The sequence below is a fragment of the Symphodus melops genome (genome assembly GCF_947650265.1).
Source record: "Symphodus melops genome assembly, chromosome: 4".
Classification (NCBI taxonomy): domain Eukaryota; kingdom Metazoa; phylum Chordata; class Actinopteri; order Labriformes; family Labridae; genus Symphodus; species Symphodus melops.
Genome location: NC_136694.1, coordinates 16,166,340 through 16,186,820, shown reverse-complemented (window position 1 = coordinate 16,186,820; position 20,481 = coordinate 16,166,340). Strand labels below are relative to the sequence as shown.

At 41.1% G+C, this 20,481-nt stretch overlaps 1 protein-coding gene across 2 annotated transcripts in view; it reads left to right on the top strand.

Moving 5' to 3' along the window:
* The window catches only part of srgap3 (SLIT-ROBO Rho GTPase activating protein 3), a 57,041-nt gene extending 38,589 nt beyond the window's left edge, over positions 1-18,452 (top strand). The window contains exons 7-22 of one of the 2 annotated variants that reach the window (XM_079342564.1): positions 1,871-2,092; positions 2,195-2,296; positions 3,095-3,292; positions 3,689-3,773; positions 5,645-5,672; positions 6,877-6,907; positions 7,281-7,341; positions 7,942-8,019; positions 8,102-8,236; positions 8,740-8,845; positions 9,924-10,151; positions 10,330-10,403; positions 11,875-12,055; positions 13,725-13,874; positions 13,962-14,277; positions 15,160-18,452. In XM_079342564.1, the coding sequence (XP_079198690.1) occupies positions 1,871-2,092; positions 2,195-2,296; positions 3,095-3,292; positions 3,689-3,773; positions 5,645-5,672; positions 6,877-6,907; positions 7,281-7,341; positions 7,942-8,019; positions 8,102-8,236; positions 8,740-8,845; positions 9,924-10,151; positions 10,330-10,403; positions 11,875-12,055; positions 13,725-13,874; positions 13,962-14,277; positions 15,160-15,606 (2,442 nt within the window). In that variant the 3' untranslated portion in view covers positions 15,607-18,452. Of the gene's footprint in view, positions 1-1,870; positions 2,093-2,194; positions 2,297-3,094; positions 3,293-3,688; positions 3,774-5,644; positions 5,673-6,282; positions 6,386-6,876; positions 6,908-7,280; positions 7,342-7,941; positions 8,020-8,101; positions 8,237-8,739; positions 8,846-9,923; positions 10,152-10,329; positions 10,404-11,874; positions 12,056-13,724; positions 13,875-13,961; positions 14,278-15,159 lie in introns of both variants that reach the window. The other variant, XM_079342563.1, reaches the window with a different exon arrangement.
* Positions 18,453-20,481: the final 2,029 nt, after the last annotated feature.

Here is a 20,481-nt window from a genome sequence, read left to right as displayed (position 1 = left end):
ACATTTCCCAGGTCAAATATTGTTAGAAATGAGTCAATGATATCCGATCTGATGAACGTTATTTGGGTTATTTTTAAATAATCATTGTTTGAAATAACTGCAGTGGTACTGGCACATATACAGTGGCTGTGGAAAAGGCTGTTTCATGACTCTCCCTGTGTGAGGCAGCTTTGATGGATACAGCATCTTCAGACTGAGAGGCCTATGTCAGATCAGATCAGATCCTGCTGAGCTGCAGAGAACTGAGATTGTGAGCATGACGGGTTTGACTGTCACAAGAGAGGAAGAGGAGAAAAGGGCCCGGTTTATCACGTCAGGGAAATTGTTCAGTGCACATCAAACCAGACAATCAGGCAAGGAGAAGTCTGCCTCAGTGATTATAAACTGCTGAAGTGTGACTCTAACAACTAACAGGTTGGGTTTGTTGACCTAACCTGTTTGTTGACTCACCATGTGAATCTTGGACAATGGCCGTCATTGGAGGATAAGCTTATTAAGAAGAAGCGTAAATGATGTCATGGAAAAATGTAATAATTTTTAGAATAGTAAATCACAGCATAATCCAAGAAACGGTACGTGTTTTGTCTTAGATGGTATGTCAATGCAATTTAATGTTACAATTAGACATTTAAGTTTTCATTTTATTGTTGGGGATGAAGTAATTGAAATAGACCACAAAGAAACAAAGACATCGCAGGGCACAGGTGGCCGAGCGGTAAGGGTGCATGCCACATGTACAGAGGCTGTAGTTCTCGACGCAGGCGGTCTTGGTTCAAATCCGACCTGTGGCTCCTTTCCTGCCTGTCATTCTCCATTCTATCTGTCTCTACAATAAAGGTATACATAGCCACCCCCCCCCCCCCCCAAAAAAAAAAAAAAAGACATGTTCACTTATAAATTGACATCAGTGGAATGTGAAAAAATAAGGATAAGAAAAACAAGGATATATCCACGTTATTGTATATTTACCCATCAAGCACTTTAGCACAATTCTACAGAGAGATAGATAAGGAATAGTATATGATGGAGTATTTCCTGTTGATCGGCTCCTCATGGCTGCTGCTGCAGAAATGAATGTTTTCTCACTCACTTTGTCTGTGTACAAACAGGCTAATTATCCCTTTAGTTTGAAGTCTACTGAGCCACCTTGACTGAGTGATGCAATGAGACTTGTGCACCAAAGTGGAAAAGGGCACTTCCTCACTGCTAAAGAGCGTTCAGGAGCATTTACTTAGTGACAGAGCTTTGAGTTGCCTCCAGCTCCATTTAAACCTCCTCACTACCATCCCTGTTTAATTAGGTTACTTCATACTGCTCTGTGCGATAAGGCTCTGTAATTATCTCTGCTGTCCTGCTGCGCCCGTCCCTGTAATTCTCTCAACTCGACTGCTATTTTTAAGAGGTAATCTACAGTAGGATGTAATTTTGGATCTAGTCCATTACAGAGGTCAAAACATGGTCGAAGGCACAATGACAAGCAAAGATTACAACGGACAGTTTCACTTTAACATTCGTCCACACTTGAAGACAAAATCCTTTTAGATTTGTCAAAGTAAACAGAAACTAATAAAGCTATCTGTTATTAGTTGTTGCTGCTTTCCAGGATTGTGACTTCAAATCTTTCTGATGTAATTAGTGAAGGGTATGGTCAGCACACCCTGATGTCACCCATGGGCATGGTTAAGAGAGTGAATATATGATCGTCAATCAATGCGGAAATAGACATTGTTATACAACCATTAAACCAAACGGTTAATGCAGAACTTTTTTGGTTTCAAATGTGCCTTTTTAAAAAATAAATAAATAAATAAAGAACAAAAGAAAGAAAGTCTCTCCCCCCTATATTTATCAGATTTTTATTTCTCCTCAGTGCTGTGACCTTGGCTACCATGCTAGCTTGGCCCGCACTTTCAGGACCTACCTATCTGCTGAATATAACCTGGAGACATCACGCCACGAGGGACTGGATGTCATCGAGAACGCCGTGGACAACCTGGATTCTCGCAGTGACAAGCACAAGATCATGGATATGCATAACCAGGTGTTCTGCCCTCCGATGCGCTTTGAGTACCTGCCGCACATGGGAGATGAGGTGAGATGCTTTAAGGGCTAAGTGACCTAAAAAAAAGTCACTCTTGAAGCTTTAGGAGGAATTATTTGGTGTGTGTTCTAACCGTTGTTTCCTGCTCTTAAGGTGTGTCAGGTGAGCGCCCAGCAGCCTGTCCAGACAGAACTCCTCATGCGCTACCACCAACTGCAGTCTCGCTTAGCTACTCTCAAGATTGAGAACGAGGAGGTGAGGATTTTTGACAGCTCTGGGCCTCCCAACATACACCATCTTCAACCCCATCCCCCTAAAACGGAGAGCCCGGTCTCATTTCCCCCAGAGCCAAGTAGGAGGGCCACATCACCATCTGTTCTTATTGCAATTACTCTCAGATGACCCCTGCCCTGTGGGAGGCTGAGTGTTCTTTGATTGTCACAGAGCCAGTGTTGTTCTTTTTATAAATATGGATGTGAAACTGTCAATGGGAGGATGATGAAAGGACAGTATCAAATAGAGCCATGGCTAGAAAGGTACAAATGGAAGTGATTATAACCAAGTCCTCTCCTGTGCCGATGACTCTTGTCTCTTCCGTGTCTGCCAGTGTACCCTGGAGGTTTATGAAAGAGCCATGCCAGTACCACAAATGAGCTTTATCAATCTCAGTCCTAAACAAAACGTCTCCTTCAGTTATTTCACATCCCATTTGTATTCTTTGCCAAGCACTCTTCATTTAGTCTCAGTCTGTCTGATGTATGCAAGCTCTGCAGGTTCCTCTGGGACAACTTTCAGATCCTTCTTTTTGTCAGTTTAGGCCAATCCAAGGTCATTTATTGTTCAGAGGTTGATTTATCTTTGATATAAATATGTTAGTCATGTTAATACAACCGTCTTGGCCTTGAATAGTGTGCTTACCTTGGTTTGAGTAAGGCTTGGAAAGAAATAACCTTCATTCTCATGAAGGGAAAATATGAACAAGACTGGGTATAATAGGATGTTTCATCTTCTTTCCTTTTTTGTTTTTTTTTTCCTTCTCATGCATCTGCTCAGGTGAGAAAGACCTTGGATGCGACCATGCAAACGCTGCAGGACATGCTGACAGTGGAGGATTTTGACGTGTCGGATGCTTTCCAACACAGCCGCTCCACTGAGTCCATCAAGTCTGTGGCCTCTGAGTCGTACATGAGCAAGATGAATGTAGCCAAGAGGAGGGCGAACCAACAGGAGACTGAAATGTTTTACTTTTCTGTGAGTTCTTGTCAATTTCTTGCTGTCGGTTGGTCCTAATTAATAATAATAATAATAATAATAATAATGATGTCTGCGGGCCTTAAGTGAACTCTAGCTTTGTGATTATGCACTGCAGGTTTGCACTGGGGGGGGGGAATGCAATTTCATCTGTGCTGTATGTTTAACATGTGGCATATTTGACAAATAAAGAACCTTGAACTTGAACTTGATTCTCTCTAAAATCAAGCCATAAGTCATCATTTCCACGAGCTCTGAACAGTATAAATGAAATTAAAACAGGAACAGATTGGGTGTGTTCTTGTTTGTTTAACTTTGAGTTGTCTGGCTGGGTTCATGTTGTGCTGGATTTGCTTTGTCTGCTCACTCATTTGTTGCCCACATTTCTTTGTGTAGAAATTCAAGGAGTTCCTGAATGGCAGTAACCTCATCATTAAGCTGCAGGCCAAGCATGACTTACTGAAGCAGACACTGGGTGAAGGTAAGAAGTCTTTCCTCTTCATCTGTCTCAAGTGTCGGAGTTTTTTTGTTGTTAATGGTGTGCACATAAGCTAGTGTTTCCTCCTGTCATCATGAGCGACAGAACCCCACCGCTGCTCTGTAAAATGCTGCCCCTGGGGTTATAGTGGCGCAGGTCTCCACTAATAAGCAGCAGGGAAGGAGGTATGAGGCTACAAAGACGGATTATTTAAAGGAAGCAGGAAGGAAAAGGGAAACTTTAATGGAAATATGTCACACCAATAGCAGACCATATATAATGGGAAGTATCCGTTGCCTTTTCTGGCTATCCCTAATGGTTAAGGGTTTATCCGGTTAGTCTCTATATGCCATAGCCGCAGGGAGAGTTTCATTTTCCAGGCTCTAAGAGAAAGACTTCCCTGGGCCCCTCCCTCCCCCAGGGGTCCTCTTGTCACCTCAGCCGTGAACAGTTTACGCCCAATCAATCAGCAGGACCAGACTCAGGCCCGTTTCTGCAGCTGCTCCTCCATCAGGGGTGCACCTAATAGAAAAGGACATCAGGCATGGACAGCTGTGTCCCTGAAACGCACACATGAATATTTCCAGATATCACACCTTGGATTCGTTCCGTCTCAGTTCAAAGTCATTTTGCTCTGTGGAGTTTGTTGAACACTTCAAATTGAATGCTTTTGCATTCATAAAAGCACAAATTAAAGTTTGTATCAACACCTGGATGGATCCGTTTGTATGCCCACAGCTGAGAGAATGTATGTGCATGGCATATGGCGTCTCCCATGTTTAATTATTCAGGTGATCAATCAGAGTTGCATTTGCACATTATCTCATAGCTCAGTACAAAAAATGCCGTGTTTGTGTGGTGGTTTTTGATCATGACCAAGGGAACATGATGAGGCTGTTATGTGCCACATGGCGTGTACATTTTGCTGCATGTATTAATAAAATCAGAATGTAGCACTTTGGCTCCAGACAACATGGTGTTAAGATCTGAGCCTGCCTTTGCTTTTCTCTGTTCAGGCGACACATACTCTCTTGTTTACCTAATTGAATTTGTAATTGTCACCTTTCATGTAAGAAGAATGGATAATTCTGGTCCCTCTAGATATGAATTTAGAGTAACAATCCGCCGGGATATTATTATTTTTTTTTTGTAAATCATGCTTGGGAAACTTAGCACAATTTAGAGGTTGGTTGGTCAGAGGTAGACGGGGCCATCACTCAGAGGAATGATGTGTGTTGTTTCTTCAGATGAATGCTCCGGAGACCTCATCCCATCTGCCAGTGTGATGTGTTGAAAAATTGGTTAGCCTTTGCTCTTTCTGTCCATTATTAGGTGAAGTGAAGAAATAATGTTGAAGTGTTGTTTTTATTTTTTATTGGTTTGTTTTTTCACTTCCTTCCAGTTCAGTTGACTGAAGTCAAAGACAAACTTTTGCATTGTTTATTAGACCCGGATCACTTTCGTATTAACTGGTCAAGATTTTCTGTGTTTTAATTGAAGGTTGTGAGGAATACAAAAGAGACTATGACATATCCATAGGTCTCCCTATAACATGTGCGTGCATTGTTGGACACCCCTAACAAAAGGCTCATTGAGGCAGCACAGACATTGCTCAGTCTCACCATTGATAGACCCCCGACATATACACCCCACTGCCCCCACCCTCCTTTTCTGTGCTCTGAGAGGAGGTCTATAACCCCACAGGGTCCTCTGGATCTGCTCAATAGCTCTGTCCAGTGAATAGTGTTCGCTCTGCTCCATTCACAGCTCTTTCAATAGTCATGTTGTGTCTATTGATGGTGGACACTGCAGTCTGTATAATAAGTACCACAAAGATAACACATGTTATCTCTGTTGTGTTTTTGTTTCCCCAGGGGAACGGGCTGAATGTGGAACCACAAGGTATGTAGTCCTGTTTCATTGGCCCTGGTTACAATTGTTCATCTGGACTTTGTTTTTACTAAATCAACAAGCGTTGTAGGGTACATATTGTTTGCAGTAAAGGCTGGCTTTAATGAGACATATAACTTTTATTTATTTTCATTACACCTCAGAATGTTGTGAAATAAATTTGAAATCTTATCTTAGAATATTCTGTTGCCCACCCAAAACTTTGAATCATACAAATCTGATCAGCCCTCAGGTGAAGGATTTCAAGATGTGAAAAGGAACATGGCAAAAAATGAAAATCGTTTCACAAGCATCCTCCAAAATTAAAGTAACTAAACATGTTAACAACATAAATTGTAAAATTTGACAGATAAAAAAAAACCTTTTTATTTCATGTAAATGACTTACTATAGCACTTTCAGGGCCCCCGAGGGGCCACGGCCCTCACATTGGAAATCACTGTTAAAAAAGATTAAACTTTTTTTCTGACATTTGACTCAAAAGGATTTTTTTTTTACCGCTCTGTTTAAGTGTTATTCCACACCTGTTTTTGAAGGTATGTTAAGTTGTACAGTTTTCACAGATTTTGCTGTTTTTGTTCCCTTTGTCCATCATTCCCCAGGCCCCCCACCCTTCCCCCTAAACCACAGAAAATGCGGAAGCCTAGGCCTCGCTCCTTGTATAACCATAAGCTGTTTAACGGCAATATGGAGACCTTCATCAAGGTACCCTGTGGCTGTGATGTTGTATGATGAAGAGGAAGGCAGCTAGTGCCTTCACTCTCGTCCGCTCCCTCACTGAAGTCTTCTGTTCCGCCTTCTTCCAGCTGCCCTTCACCATGATATAACACTGCAGTTTAATCTCTAATCCTCTTCCTTCTCCTCCCTTCTTTGGCTCTGCCGATTCAGACAGAGCATCAGTCAGCGTCTTTTTATTCCCCATCACAACAATTTACCATCTCAGGCTTTATTTTCTAAATGCGGTCACTCTTTAGAAGTCTGAGAGGCAGGAGACAGCAGTGGTTCTGTTTTTGTCCCTCAATGCTCCCGACACTCTAATGCCTCTCTGTATCTTTCCTGTCATCAGCCCCTGTACTCGGCTTACTTTAACCTCCAGACGGTTCACCGGTCATGTGACCTTTTTTTTTTTTTTTAACTCTGTGCTTCTCTGTCCTCTCTTCCTTTGCTGCTCTGTGCTTTGCTGCTTTCTGTCCCAGAGGAAGAAGGAATGCCCGTACCCGTATTCAGGTACCTCTGAGGGAGAGTTTGAGTCAGGGGGACAAGGCCACTAAAACATACCCGCTACTGCTTGAGCTACACTTGCATGCTGCTTGTTTCCAGAACTAATAAATTGTGTGGTTTACTTTGTATTTCTGATAAGATGTACTGAATAAAAATCTAATGAGTATTGTCTTTAATTCATTCTTTAAATAAGCTTATATGTAGTTATTATTGGTATATAAAATGAATAAATACTGAATACTATTTAATACTTAGAGACATGTATTGCTATTAGGCCAGAATAATAAAACAGTCAGTGTCATGTCAGAACTGATCTTATAATCTTATACCGTTTAGTGCTTTCTGAAATATTTATTGTTTCCCCGTCATTTCCTTCCAGGACTCAGGTCAACCAATCCCACTTGTTGTTGAGAGCTGTGTCCGGTACATCAATCTTTACGGTACGTCTCGCATCATGCCACAAATGATTTCTGCTTGTGAGTGAAAGGACAGACAACGAGAGCAAACTCTAGAGTCCTCTGAAAACTCCAGTCTCATAAAAGATGACAGCAGCTATTGTACGAGGCAATTTATTTCCACAAATAGCCGCAGGTAGAGACTCGGACCTGCTCTGCTCTCCACCTCTGAGGCCGCCTGCTCCTAAATTTGACAAGCTCATAACAATAGATCACATATGGAGAGTTCTGTAACTCCCATTGGTCTTTGTTTAGTCAGTCCATCCACCCTTCGTTCACCTCCTTCCTGTCTACCTCCACATCTGTCTTCAGCTCATTGCTGTAGCCTGTAGGCCTTTTCTTTGGGATCTGGACCTAATGAAACTCCAGAAACCTGATTAGGATCCCTGTAACTGAAACCATATGCTGCAGCCTCACTGAGGGGCCCTCTTGTGGAAAATACATCTCCTTTTATGACTAGATTACATTTCCTGCTCTGTGTTATTTGTTTCCAGTGGGCTTTCTTGAGGCTGGCACTGGAGTTTGGAGATAATGTTAGCTAGTGTATCTCCTTGTATAAAGATTCTGGGTTCATATTTCTTGCAGGCCTGCAGCAGCAGGGCATATTTCGCGTGCCGGGATCACAAGTGGAAGTCAATGATATTAAAAACTCATTTGAGAGAGGTAAGTGAAAACGGGGCTTCTTTAGTTCATGAATACTTTGACAGAATAAACTTTTATTAACTCGTAAAATGTCACCAATCAGGTGAGGATCCCCTGATCGATGACCAGAACGAGCATGATATCAACTCAGTGGCAGGGGTGCTCAAGCTGTACTTTAGAGGCCTGGAGAACCCGATCTTCCCAAAAGAGCGCTTCCTGGACTTCATCTCCACAATAAGTAAGTCGCGCACAACATTCATTAGTTGACTGCGCAAATCGAGAAGATGAAACACACCTTTCAGTTGAGGAAAAAAACCGCTCTCCTGGAGAAGAGAAAGCCATACAAAGTGGCACATGGAAGCAATCTGAAGTGGAGATATTTTACAGAAAGCCAGGAGAATGAGGGCCACATGAGCGTGCCGTGTGTGAGTTCACTACAGAATTATTTCCCTGCAGTCTCCACTGTAATAGTTTGATCACTCAATGTGCCTCAGGGTTTGGCTGAAAGGCAGGCAGGGGGTATCTATTAAAGTGTCAGATAGCACTGTTCCCAATCGCCTCTGCCTTTTTTCGTTCACTTACTTTGATCAATTGTCCCTGTAAGGTTCTGATTTGTATTATTTTGAATTGTTGTCAAGGGCCCAGTGCTATATAACAGCTTGAGATCTATACTTTTGTCTTGTTTGCTAAGGTATAAATCACTCCTTTTATACCTTTCTATCTGGGTCCTTTGTGTTTCAGAGCTGGAGTCTGGAGCTGAGAGGGCGCATCACATCCAGCAGATTGTCGTGACTCTTCCTCGCACCATCATCATCGTCATGAGATACCTTTTTGCTTTTCTCAATCAGTGAGTTTCAACTGATTCACGGAACGTTCAAGGCATACTTTCTGGTTTCTCTAGAGGACCACACAGAGATGGCTTTACGCTTTGCACAGATGTCAGTGCTGAAATTAGACCTTAAAATGAACTTTTAGTCCGTTTTGGGGAAAAAAACAACCCACTTTCAACAAACCCAAAATAGCTGCTGTCAGGTGAAATGAAACGATAAAAAAGAAAAAGTGAACAAAAAGACCTGCTATTTATTGCTACGTCTGTCTGTAGGGTTTTAGAAGTTATTTATGGCCCCAGAAACTCATGTTGTGCTGAAGTAGTATACCTGTCCTCTTATTATGGACATTATTAATGCTCCTTTTCCTGGGTTTGCCTGCAGAAAAAAAGAGTCTGATTTCAGACTCAGGTTTTTCTAGACCCGCTTTACTGCTGGAGCTGTTCCAGCTGTGGATTTAATGCTTAGCCTCAGCTTGCTGATAATGTTTAGGCACTGATTATTGCTTCCTCTTGAGGAGGAGGCTCTGGCATGCGTAGACTAAGTCGATTTGTTGAAAGGGAGGACTGATCAGAGTGCTTTTAAGGCAATTGTCGTACTAAGCTGTGCAATGAAGCCTGTTATACTGCCGGTCAAAACTGAAATCAAGTGAGGCAAGGCTATGTAAGCAAGATGTCTTTTTTTTTTTTTAACTATTATTTGATCACTTTTCCACAATATAACTAATTGATGCTTTTGTATTAACATGGACCCAATATGGCTACTTGTACTTCAACAGAGACAAAAATGATGATCAGTGCAGAGATAATTGCTACCTCGCTCTGAGAGGCTTTTTTAAATAGCTCTGAATTGGTTTTGGTCTTTTCACTCTTCTCGTTTAATTTTTGCCACAACATTACGTGTTTTTTTTGTTTCTTTGTTTTTTCACAGCAAAAATGTCAGAAAATGTGAGGTATATAATCTGATGTAAAAATGTAAACAATAAGGGAGGCCCAAGCACAAAATTACCCCAAAATAATTTCCCACATAATAATAATTGAATTGAACAAACAGTAGGTTTTATTTTAGGTAACAAGCATCCCGTGTCCCTTCTCTCAGTCTCTCTCAGTACAGTGACGAGAACATGATGGATTCTTACAATTTGGCAATCTGCTTTGGTCCGACCCTGATGCCTATCCCAGACGGACAGGACCCTGTAACCTGCCAGGCTCATGTTAACGAGGTCATCAAGACCATCATCATCCACAACGAGGTCATCTTTCCGAGCCAACGTGAGCTGGATGGCCCGGTGTACGAAAAGTGCATGACTGGAGGGGAAGAGTACTGGTGAGTGATGGGACTGATGCGATGATTAGTTTGTGAGCTTCGACAAGTTTTACAGTTAATTGGGAAAAGTTCTGTTCTTTAAATAAGATTTTTACCTGTTTGAACTTGCTTAACATTCACGTTTTGTCCATTGCTCCATTTCCATACGTGACTTCCCCCCTACTGTTTGCTCCCACAGTGACAGCCCCCACAGTGAACCAGGAACTATTGACGAGGTCGACAATGGAACTGAACCGCACACTAGTGATGAAGGTCAGCAAATAACATCAGTGGATTTTTCATTTGTTTGATGATTAAGGGGATTTGTTATTATTGTTTTATTACATACATACATACACACTCACACACACACATACACAAACATAGCGGAATAGAAATCTGTATAGAATATACAGATTGAATATACTGTACATGCAGGTGCCAAGCTATTTGAACTTTGCAAGTTATTTTGAAGTGGATTATATGTACAACAATTAGCCAGTGTAGTGAAGTGGGATGTAGAGCAACATGTGATAACAGCCTAGCCACTCTGTTTTGGACTAACTGAAGAGAAGTTACATAAATACCACAGAGAGAAAATTAGATTGTGTACCGGTTATTCTGTGTTGTGTGTTGATAGCATAGGTTTAAGTGTCGAGGTTAAGATTTTGGTCAAAGAGAATAGCATGTGTTTTGACTGTGAGCTGATCGAGGTGTGTGCAGCAACAGCTCATGACTGCAAAGGCTTATGAGATTTTTGTGGCTATAGGCAAGTTGAGTAAACAGTGTTAGCATGCTGCACTGCCTCTTTGATCTGTCTGTTTGTGTGTGTGCTTGTACATGTGTGTGTGTTTGTGTGTGTGTGTGTGTGTGTGTCTCTCTCTCTCTCTCTCTCTCTTCCTCCTCCTCCCCTGCTCACCCTTTGTTCACTGTTTGTCAGCAATTCTCCTGGGACTTTCTCCTTTGTGCAGTATTTCCCCAGTTCTCCCTTGAGCTTTAGATGCACAACTGGGTCGGGTTCAAGAGCCAAAACACGAGTACAACATGATAGAATAATGTGTTTCATGCTGTCAGTAAGGAGGCGCGGTCTCTGTGAGGTCAGACTGGGGAAACACTATCTTTGAGCCTCATCTATGCTCTTGATGCATGGACTGTAATGACTGCTTACCCTCTCTTTCCTTTCTGGCTCTTTCTTGGAAAGAACAACAAAGGCTGATCGACTGTTGTATGTTCTGCTCCAGAAAGACGGTGTATACTGAGGGAATAGTTGGCTCTGGTGTTGCACTGGAGTTTGGTTCAATTTGTGTCCTCTAGCAGCAGATTAGCTCTCATGAGAACAAAAAGCAAGTTGTTGTCAAATTAAGTCTAAAGCAATCATGCCATGATGATGGTGCCCTCCTTACTTTCATTTCTCTATAATTGAAAGCATTTATGAACAAAACTGACCTTTCATCTCCTTTCACTGGAAGCTTAGTTGTTCCTCGTATTGATGATTGCCATACAGCAAACTATGACTGACCCCTGCTGGTTGATGAAGTCAAATACACCTAAGACAGCTCAAGATTATTGTTGCCTGAAGTTTCCCCAATAAGATAAGAAATACTAATTAATTATGTTGATAACATCACAGAAAGAAACAACTGTATCCTGCATGTGTGTGACTTCACAGATAATGTCCATTTTGATGTCTTTTTCGTTGTTAATTAAGGTTTTTGCTCATTTTTTTCTCTCCTTCTGTTTTCAGAGGTGGAACAGATCGAGGCCATCGCTAAGTTTGACTACGTTGGACGCACTCCCAGAGAGCTTTCCTTTAAGAAGGGAGCGTCTCTACTGCTCTACCACAGAGCATCTGAAGACTGGTGGGAGGGACGCCACAATGGTGTGGACGGCCTAATCCCTCATCAGTACATCGTAGTGCAGGACCTGTGAGTACCAGTCAAGGTCACTCTGACCTTGTGTCTGTCCCTTTTTCTAGAGCCCGATATCTGAGGAGGCCTAAAGGAATTCTTTAATAGTCACGGTTAAAGTTAAGGGTTAAACTGTGAACTGTCAAAACACGTTTTGGTCATAAGTTAGGAAATTGGGTAATGACACAAATTAATACAAAATGTCAAATACTTTAAATAGAATTGTTGGTTAAGGCATTTAACCATGAGGCAGTAGGTCTAGTTTGTCTTGTGTCAAGTCATTTGGGCATCTCATGTATTAATGATAATCAGTGAAGTTGACTTTGTGACAACAGCTTGTTAAATAAAACCAGTGGTTCAGTTTGTAAATCCTGAAGTGTACACTAGAAACAGTGCTGTTGTGCCGCAGCAGGAGGACACAAATAAGTCCCAGAGTGCATCAAAAAGGCAGAGGGCCTCAGACACTCTGCAGCATTCACAATAATAAATAGTAATAAATGTATTTAAAAACAACTGTTTACAAATACATCAGCATTTAGAGAAGGAAGAGAGGTAAACGGATGGACCAAACTAAAAAAAACAGGCTCAAATAAAAGAACTCAAGATAAAAGTGAAGGGGGGTGGGACGGCATCACATCCCAGATAGAATGAGGATAAATGAGAGCATTAAAACATTTGTCTCCCTCGCTCTCTCCCTGAGTGACATGCTGACTGCTTTCAGTCAACATCTCATTCTACATGGTGACGTCGCACTGCGTGCTGCACTAACAGACGGAATTGGAGCGCTGAAGCCGTTTGAACATCATCCGCTTGTTAACAGAGCTGCAGTGTAGATCCCTCTCTTCTCTAGTAAACTGAGTTACACTAGAACAGATGATTCATGTGTCTGTTTCATGTCTCTCCACCTCTGTGCGTAATGGCACATTCGCTCACTCCTGCTCGTCTTCATGTTGTCTCTCTCCCTTTTAGAGTTTTCGCTGTAGTTATTAAAAGAGTAATCGCCTGAAAATCCCAAATTTAGGATAACATCTAGTTCTGCTGCTGTGTCTGACAGGATGATCAAATGTCTTTGATTCCTTTGATCACGTAGAAAACCTCTTAAAAACACTTCCACGTGTGCCCGACGATATAAAAGCTCTGACCTGCTGTGTGTTGGAGGCCTATCACTCTTGCGGGAACTATTAGTAAGTTTAAGTATTTATAAGATGATGGATTTGAACTGTGCCTGATTTCAGGTGTGCTGCAGCTCCCTCAGCACCCTTGTCCCAGCACAAACAATAACAAACAACAATTCCATCATGACGAGGCTTCACTTGCCCGACATCATCTGACCGTGATCTGACCTCTCGCTCTCTCTCACTCTTTAAAAAGAAAATAAATGCCTATAAGAAGGAAAAGAGACTCCCAATTTGAATGTATTATAGAACAGAAAACATGAAGTATAACTCCAGAGATTTTGATATTGATAGTGCTTGAATTGCCCCCCGGGGACAAATAAAGTTTTTTATAATTTGAATATTTACAAAGGAAAGGCTGGATCCAATCAGATAGGAGCCAGTCCTGGGAGATGCTGGATCTTGTTCCGAATAAAGTTAAACTGGAAGCAAATTTAAATTGAATTCCTGTAGATATACATGATGTTTCTTGTTATGTTTTCTGCTCAACGCTAGTCTCTCTGTTATTTCAGGGATGATGCTTTCTCAGATAACCTCAGTCAGAAGGCAGACAGTGAAGCAAGCAGTGGACCGTTGCTGGATGATAAGGGTTCATCCAAAAATGATGCTCCGTCGCCATGTGAACCATCATCTGACTACAACTTTGGAGCAGTCATGGGGAGGTAGATAATATAAACAACAACTACTTCTTCTTTTTTTAAGCTCTGTTATGTGCGATTCCTGTTTCCCAATCTCTTCTCTCTCCACAGGGTGAGATTACGGTCCGATGGAGCTGCAATCCCACGCCATCGGAGCGGCACAGACACGCACAGCCCGACTCGAGTGGCCGACACCCCGCCTCGGGCTGCGGCATGTCCCAGCAGCCCCCTCAAGGTGTCCATCAGTAAAGGTCGTATGGAAAGCCCAGAAAAGAGACGCCTTGGCACTTTTGGAAGTGCAGGAAGTATTAACTACCTTGACAGGAAGGCATATCCTGAGGGCCATCCTCTTAAACCGCTGCCAGGGGCCACTCGTCACAGTAGCCTCGGGGACCACAAATCACTGGAGGCTGAAGCTCTGGCTGAGGTAAAAGTGAGAAAATTAGCAAGAGCCGAAACTGTCTGGTGAAAAGAATCCAAAAATAATACATGGATGATGCAATACACTATTTATATCTTTTTTTTCAATCATGTGGTCTCTGAGCCAGACATAATATGAAGTGTCAGGGAATTATAGGATGTAAATGGATTGGAAAGTTTTGGCAGAATAAAGCCAGGCCCCCTGATGTAGCTGTCAGTCTGAGAGCAGCAGCTGGGAAGTGAAGAAAATGTCAGTGTCGGACTGCTGCTGAGTGATAGACACGCACCACAAGGACACAGAGGGACCAGAGCTGAATAACAAGCTGAGGAGCAGCAGTTGTTGGGCACAGACTGTTTTCATCAGCTAATGGCTGCTGCAGTTCGATCCAAACATAACATGTTTAGCATTTACTAAAACTTTACGAAAGTTCATATTTTAGATGCTCCCCGTGTGAAAAAAAGAAGCAGTTTATCTGAATTATAAAACTTTATATAAAGAAAAATCAAATGATAAAGCAGCCTTTTGTCCAACCATATCCGTTATGCAAACTTAAAGCAATTTAACATAAATAACTTTTGCACTTCAGAACGAAATATAACTAATGCGTTAACATACAATAGTAATAACGCATTTAAAGAAAAAAAAATGGGGACTAAAATGTTGATGCATATAAAAGAAAATCAATTAAACAAATGTAAAACAAAAAGAAAATCGAAGATTATTCAGGCGAAAGCTGAGAATGCTCATCAATAACATCTGTGATCAGGAAATGTGTTTGGGCGGGGGGAGTAACGTCTGGTTCAGAGTTATTTTTAAGTGATTAGTTTCCTTTTTTATTCAATAATCAATGATTATTGTGTTCTGACTCTTTAATCTCTCACCTTCCAGGACATTGAGAAGACCATGACCACAGCTCTGCATGAGCTGCGTGAGCTGGAGCGGCAGAACACGGTCAAACAGGCTCCTGATGTAGTATTGGACACTTTGGAGCCCATGAAGAACCCGGTCAGCTCCGAGCCTGGCAGTCCTCTGCACACCATCATGATCCGAGACCCAGACGCAGCCATGCGCCGCAGTAGCAGCTCCACCTCTGAGATGATGACCACTTTCAAACCCGCTCTCTCTGCTCGGCTAGCCGGGACTCAGCTTCGCCCTCCAACCATGAGGCCTTTGCGTCCTCCTCCAACCCAGCATCGCACCAGCAGCTCTAGCTCCTCTGGGGTCGGCAGCCCTGCTGTGACTCCCACTGAGAAGATGTTTCCAGGTAACAGCACAGCTGCTGGTTCTAACATGAACTTGTCCAGTGATGCTGGTGATAAGTCTGGTACCATGTAGCGAAGGTGGAATCTGAAAGGTGGAGAGGTTGTAAAACTTTCCACATGAGGGGTAAGCTTATGAAAAGGGTGCTGATGTGAAAAAGACAGATAGCGATATGTTCCTCTCTGTTTCTGCCTCACTAAATTCCTCTTTACAGTAGGGATAAATCAGCAGAAGAAGCCGTCGAGGTGTGATAGTGTAAAGCTCTTTGAAACTTGATTTGACTGCATAAAATGTGTCCACAAACACAAATATGTTTTCTTCAGTTTTACCTCAGTTACACAGATAACAGTGAAAGCAAGGGAAGCAATACTTGTGTAAAAACTGGTTTTCACCCAGCGAACATTGTCCAGCAGTGTTTCAGTCATTCCTCAGCACTGTTTCAGCCACTTGATGTGTATGAAACAAATATCTGAAGACGGGTGGAAACATTCAGGAAGAATACTGTCTGGTAGCCATGTAGGTGACAGGCATTACATCTGTACATACAACCTTACTAAAAGTGGCAGTGCTTTCTGTTTGTACGATGATACAATGGATGTTTATGAAATTAACAACTAAGTAACTCTATATCCTTCTGCATGCAGGGTTTGGAGGTCATAAGGTAAAATATATGTAAAACTGGCATCATGGAAATTTGGACTAAAGTGTCAAATGTACAGATATTTGACAGCATTATATTTCTAAATTTGTGATGTGAAAGGCCAATCGGTACCCTGAATATTATACCTAAATTTATCGTAAAAGAAAGAAAAACAGCATGGTCTCTGAAAACTTAGACATCATTCATAGGAATTTCACAAAAAAAAGTCCTCAACCGTCAGAAGCCGGTAGACAGTGAGAGAACTGTCTCCATGTCTTTTTCTGTCCTGTATGAAAAGATGCAGAAAAACTAATGTAGGAAACCCGGTGGTTAACTTGTATATAATATCTAGCTAGTACTTTTTTTAGGTGTTAAATTTGTAAAGTACAAAAAAGGGACAGCTGTGGAAGTAATTTGCTAAGATCATACACCTACCTTTTTACCATCTTCATTGAACTGCAAACACGTTCTTTGGGCTGTGTAGGAAAGAGTTGAAATGAGTTGTGTTGTATGATGTGTTTAGACTGCATTTGTTAAATGTACTGTAGAAATGGACCACTGATAAACATGCAGAGTTCATGTTTGCAAAAAGATACATCAAAGAGTAACATTTTACAGTTCCTCTCTCAAGTTAAAATGTGATTCTCACCCAGACGAGTGTGAACGCTGTGACATCCTGTTCTCACATCTGTTAACTGCCTATCTGCCTTTTTCCTGATTATGTTGATAGATTCAGTTGAGAACATTCAGGTGTTTAACTGCATCTTTCTGACAGCTCTTGTATGGAGACCTTGTTATCCCCATCACAAAGAGCCTGCTCTTTTCCGCATGTTTTGCCCTGTGAAGTCCGACTTATCCTCTGTTATTGGCTGTATGCGGTGCCTTGCCTTGGTATAAAACGCACAAATTATTTCAATTATGGATGTCTTTTCCTTAAGAAATCGGCCTTAACATTTACAGGCATTGGGAATGATGAACTCTTTGATGAAGTTGCTCAACTGCTTTCGAATCGAATCATAATTATTTAGCATGTAAACCAGACTCCAACTCTGCACTTATTCAGTACATTCTGCAGAGATACAGGCATTAAACTGAAAACACTTGCTCGTTGTTAATATATTGTTGGTTGCTGACATATCTTTAAATGTCCAGACGGGAAAGAAGGATTATAAAGAGCAGACAGTTCCTGAAAGCAGAAAAGCAGGAGAAACAGCATTTAACGTCATACAGTGCGCTTACACCCTCTGCTGGTTCATGCTGGTATTGCCTGTTGATGCTGTCATCTCATATGGGCATTACAAGTATGAGCTGCAGCTTCCTTTTACAAGCATTACGTTGAGTCATATCGTTTTATTCATCTGTTTTTGGTTACAACTTTGCACCTGTTGAAATCTTTGAAGATGACGTTATGATAAACATTCGTCTAATAAGAGATGGAGAAAGCACAGGGTGAATTTAATTAACTAGACAGTTTTTTTTTATTTATACACTTGTGTAAGTGGCGCAGATATTTCAGTGCCTTTTGTGCACAACATCAGTTTTTATTGGACTTTTATATTTCCTTTTTTTTAATGTAATATGTTGTCTATTAGTTGTCATGTTTATTATGAACTGATGTTGCTTTTTTAAGGTTTACTTCCTACCGCAACTTGTAAAGTAAATCACCATAAGGGAAACATTGTGTAAAAAAAAAAAATCTTCTGTGGAATACAGAAGAATAATCATGAAAGGCTCGTCTCTGTTCAGGTGAACTCTAAAAAATAAAAAGTATGAAAACTACTGTACACAGGATCTACTGATAAGTCCAGTAGAATCATCTCAGAATATTTCCTTTCATCGTTTTGTTCTCCATGTGAAATGCCTGTGCTGTGGTTGAGCCGTAACTCTTGTCAAATCAACGTAATTGCAGACCTGATGAAAACAGCGGGACAGATATGGATCCTCTTCTTACAGAGGTTATAAAGCACTTGGTGCGCTCTCCTGTTCCCTACATGTGATGTAACATGGACTTTATCTCTCCAGGAATGTATGCTGAAATGGGTAACACTGTTGAACATTGCGTTAATATTCAAAAGGGACATTACGATAGGAGAAGAGGCTGTGAGGAGCACAGTGTGAGGAGCTGTCTCACTGTTTACCTTCTCTTTAGTTGTTCGTCTAGTGATGCTGTTTGTTGATGAGTGTGTCTGGATGTTTGAAACCTTGTGCTGTAATGTACACCATACCACTGACTGGATGTTGAAAACCCCTGCTTCCAAATAAAACCATTATTGCTCTGTGATATTGTAGGTGTCTTCTTCAGGTTATGTTGTTTTAAAGGGAACAATAAATCACATGGTAATCATATAAAGACACAGTAACACCAGATCAATACAGTGTCTTTTTGTTTATTGGACCTTTTCGCTTAGGCTGACCGGTGTCAAATTAATCAAAGTACCAATAGCCTTAAACTTAAAACCTCTAACCACATGTTTAATTTTCAACACAAGATTCCCATTTCATTACGTTTAGAGAAAAACATCCATAGTGGATATTATTAAAAGTTAAACCTGCAAACAATCACACACAACAGGTCATAGCTACGTTGGGATAATTAATCACTTTCTATTGGATCAAGGTAGTTCATGAAATCCCCCTTTTCCAATGGAGACCTGCCCTCTTTAAAGCAGTGAGAAAATTACAGTGAATAAAAAAGAAGAAACAAAGGAAGTGGCAGAAATCTAACATTTCTGTTTGCTAGTTATACACGGCAGTGGGAAAGGTCTACATGTCTACAGCTAATGTTATGATCGTTCAAGCATTGTGTCAAATGGTATCTACATGTAAGAAGACATCAAATATATAATTTACAATAGAGAGTCCAAAACACTCCAGGTCTAAACAACTCTTGGTCTTCTTTTATTAGATTTTTATCTATTTTCAGGCCGATTACACAGATGAGTAAAACAGCTTGGTGGATAAAGCTGAATAAAAGGTTTTAAGAGTTTTTAAAAACAAAATGGGTAAAAGTGTACTTCCAACTCACATGCCAAATGTCATCATTTTATACACATTTTATTGCAGGTATAGACCCTTCAAGCAAGTCTATTCTAAGTGCCTGTAAAGTGGGGCCCTGTTCTCTATTCTTGGTTTCCCCCCACCCTCTACAGTATTTGCTTCACATCTGAAGGAGTAAGAGACGCATTTAAAGGAGTCATTGAAGAGCTCTCTGGCACAAATATTCTCTGGGCAGCAGACTGAGAGGATCTTTTTGAGCTCCTTGAAGTAGTTATCTCTTTCCCCTGACCAGATATTTGTTCTTTACCCCAGGCATGTCCAGATTGCTTGGTTTTATTGTCTGGAGACCCCTTGGTTCAGTCTTTTTGTTTTCCTTTAGGTATGTTCTGTTTTTCTTCGATAGTTTTGAGGTGAAGATGCTGAGAGCTATGTCCTATTGCAAGGTTGGCCATCATTTCTTCTTTTTGACGAGGGGATTTTACAGCAAATAAAGCTTGGAGTCAAAACTTAAATGTTCATTGTTCTGCATTATCGATTTTAATTATAGGGTTGTGGAGGCCATGACAGTGTCTGCTATCAGAACCAGATAATTAAAAATGTATTACAGTAGGTTCAATTTTGAAAGAGGTTCAAATAAAAAGGTTCAGTTATAATTTGTAAACAATAAAATAGGTACGATTTGTAGCTGATATATTTACATCTGAAAGGAGAACAGACTTTTAAAGTTCATACTAGAAATCCAACTATCACACCTCGACGGCTTCTTCTGCTGATTAGTAAAAGAGTGGTCTCCCTCTATTTAAAATCAAAAGGATGAAATAAATCACAAACATGCAGCAGACCAGCACCTGTGCGTTATTGTGTGTCCACACGGTGGAGAAACTGGAGCACTGACAGTTTTGAATTAACAAGTTGTTTACATGTAGAGCGTGAAGTCAGCACTGTGTTTATGACTCTTAAAGATTAGAAAACAACGTGTTTGGCACGCAGTGAACAGCATTTTGCATAAACTAGATGATTACATTTCTCTTCAAAATTGGCTTTCCAGTCTAGTGGTCAGAGAGTGTTAAACCATCATCTCACGCTGACAGCATACGAAAAAAAAACCCCACACAATTTATTCCACCTGAGAGATCGCTGTACAACAAGAACTTGTCAAACAAGCAGCTGTGTTTGAAGTGAACTTTTAATGAATTTCCTGCTCAGGCTCTCAGATGTGATACTTTAAAGTCACTGTAGTAAATAATCCAGGATCAATACAAGAAGCAGGGGTTTTGAGGAATAATAAAATATTGAAATTGCCCTTACCAACA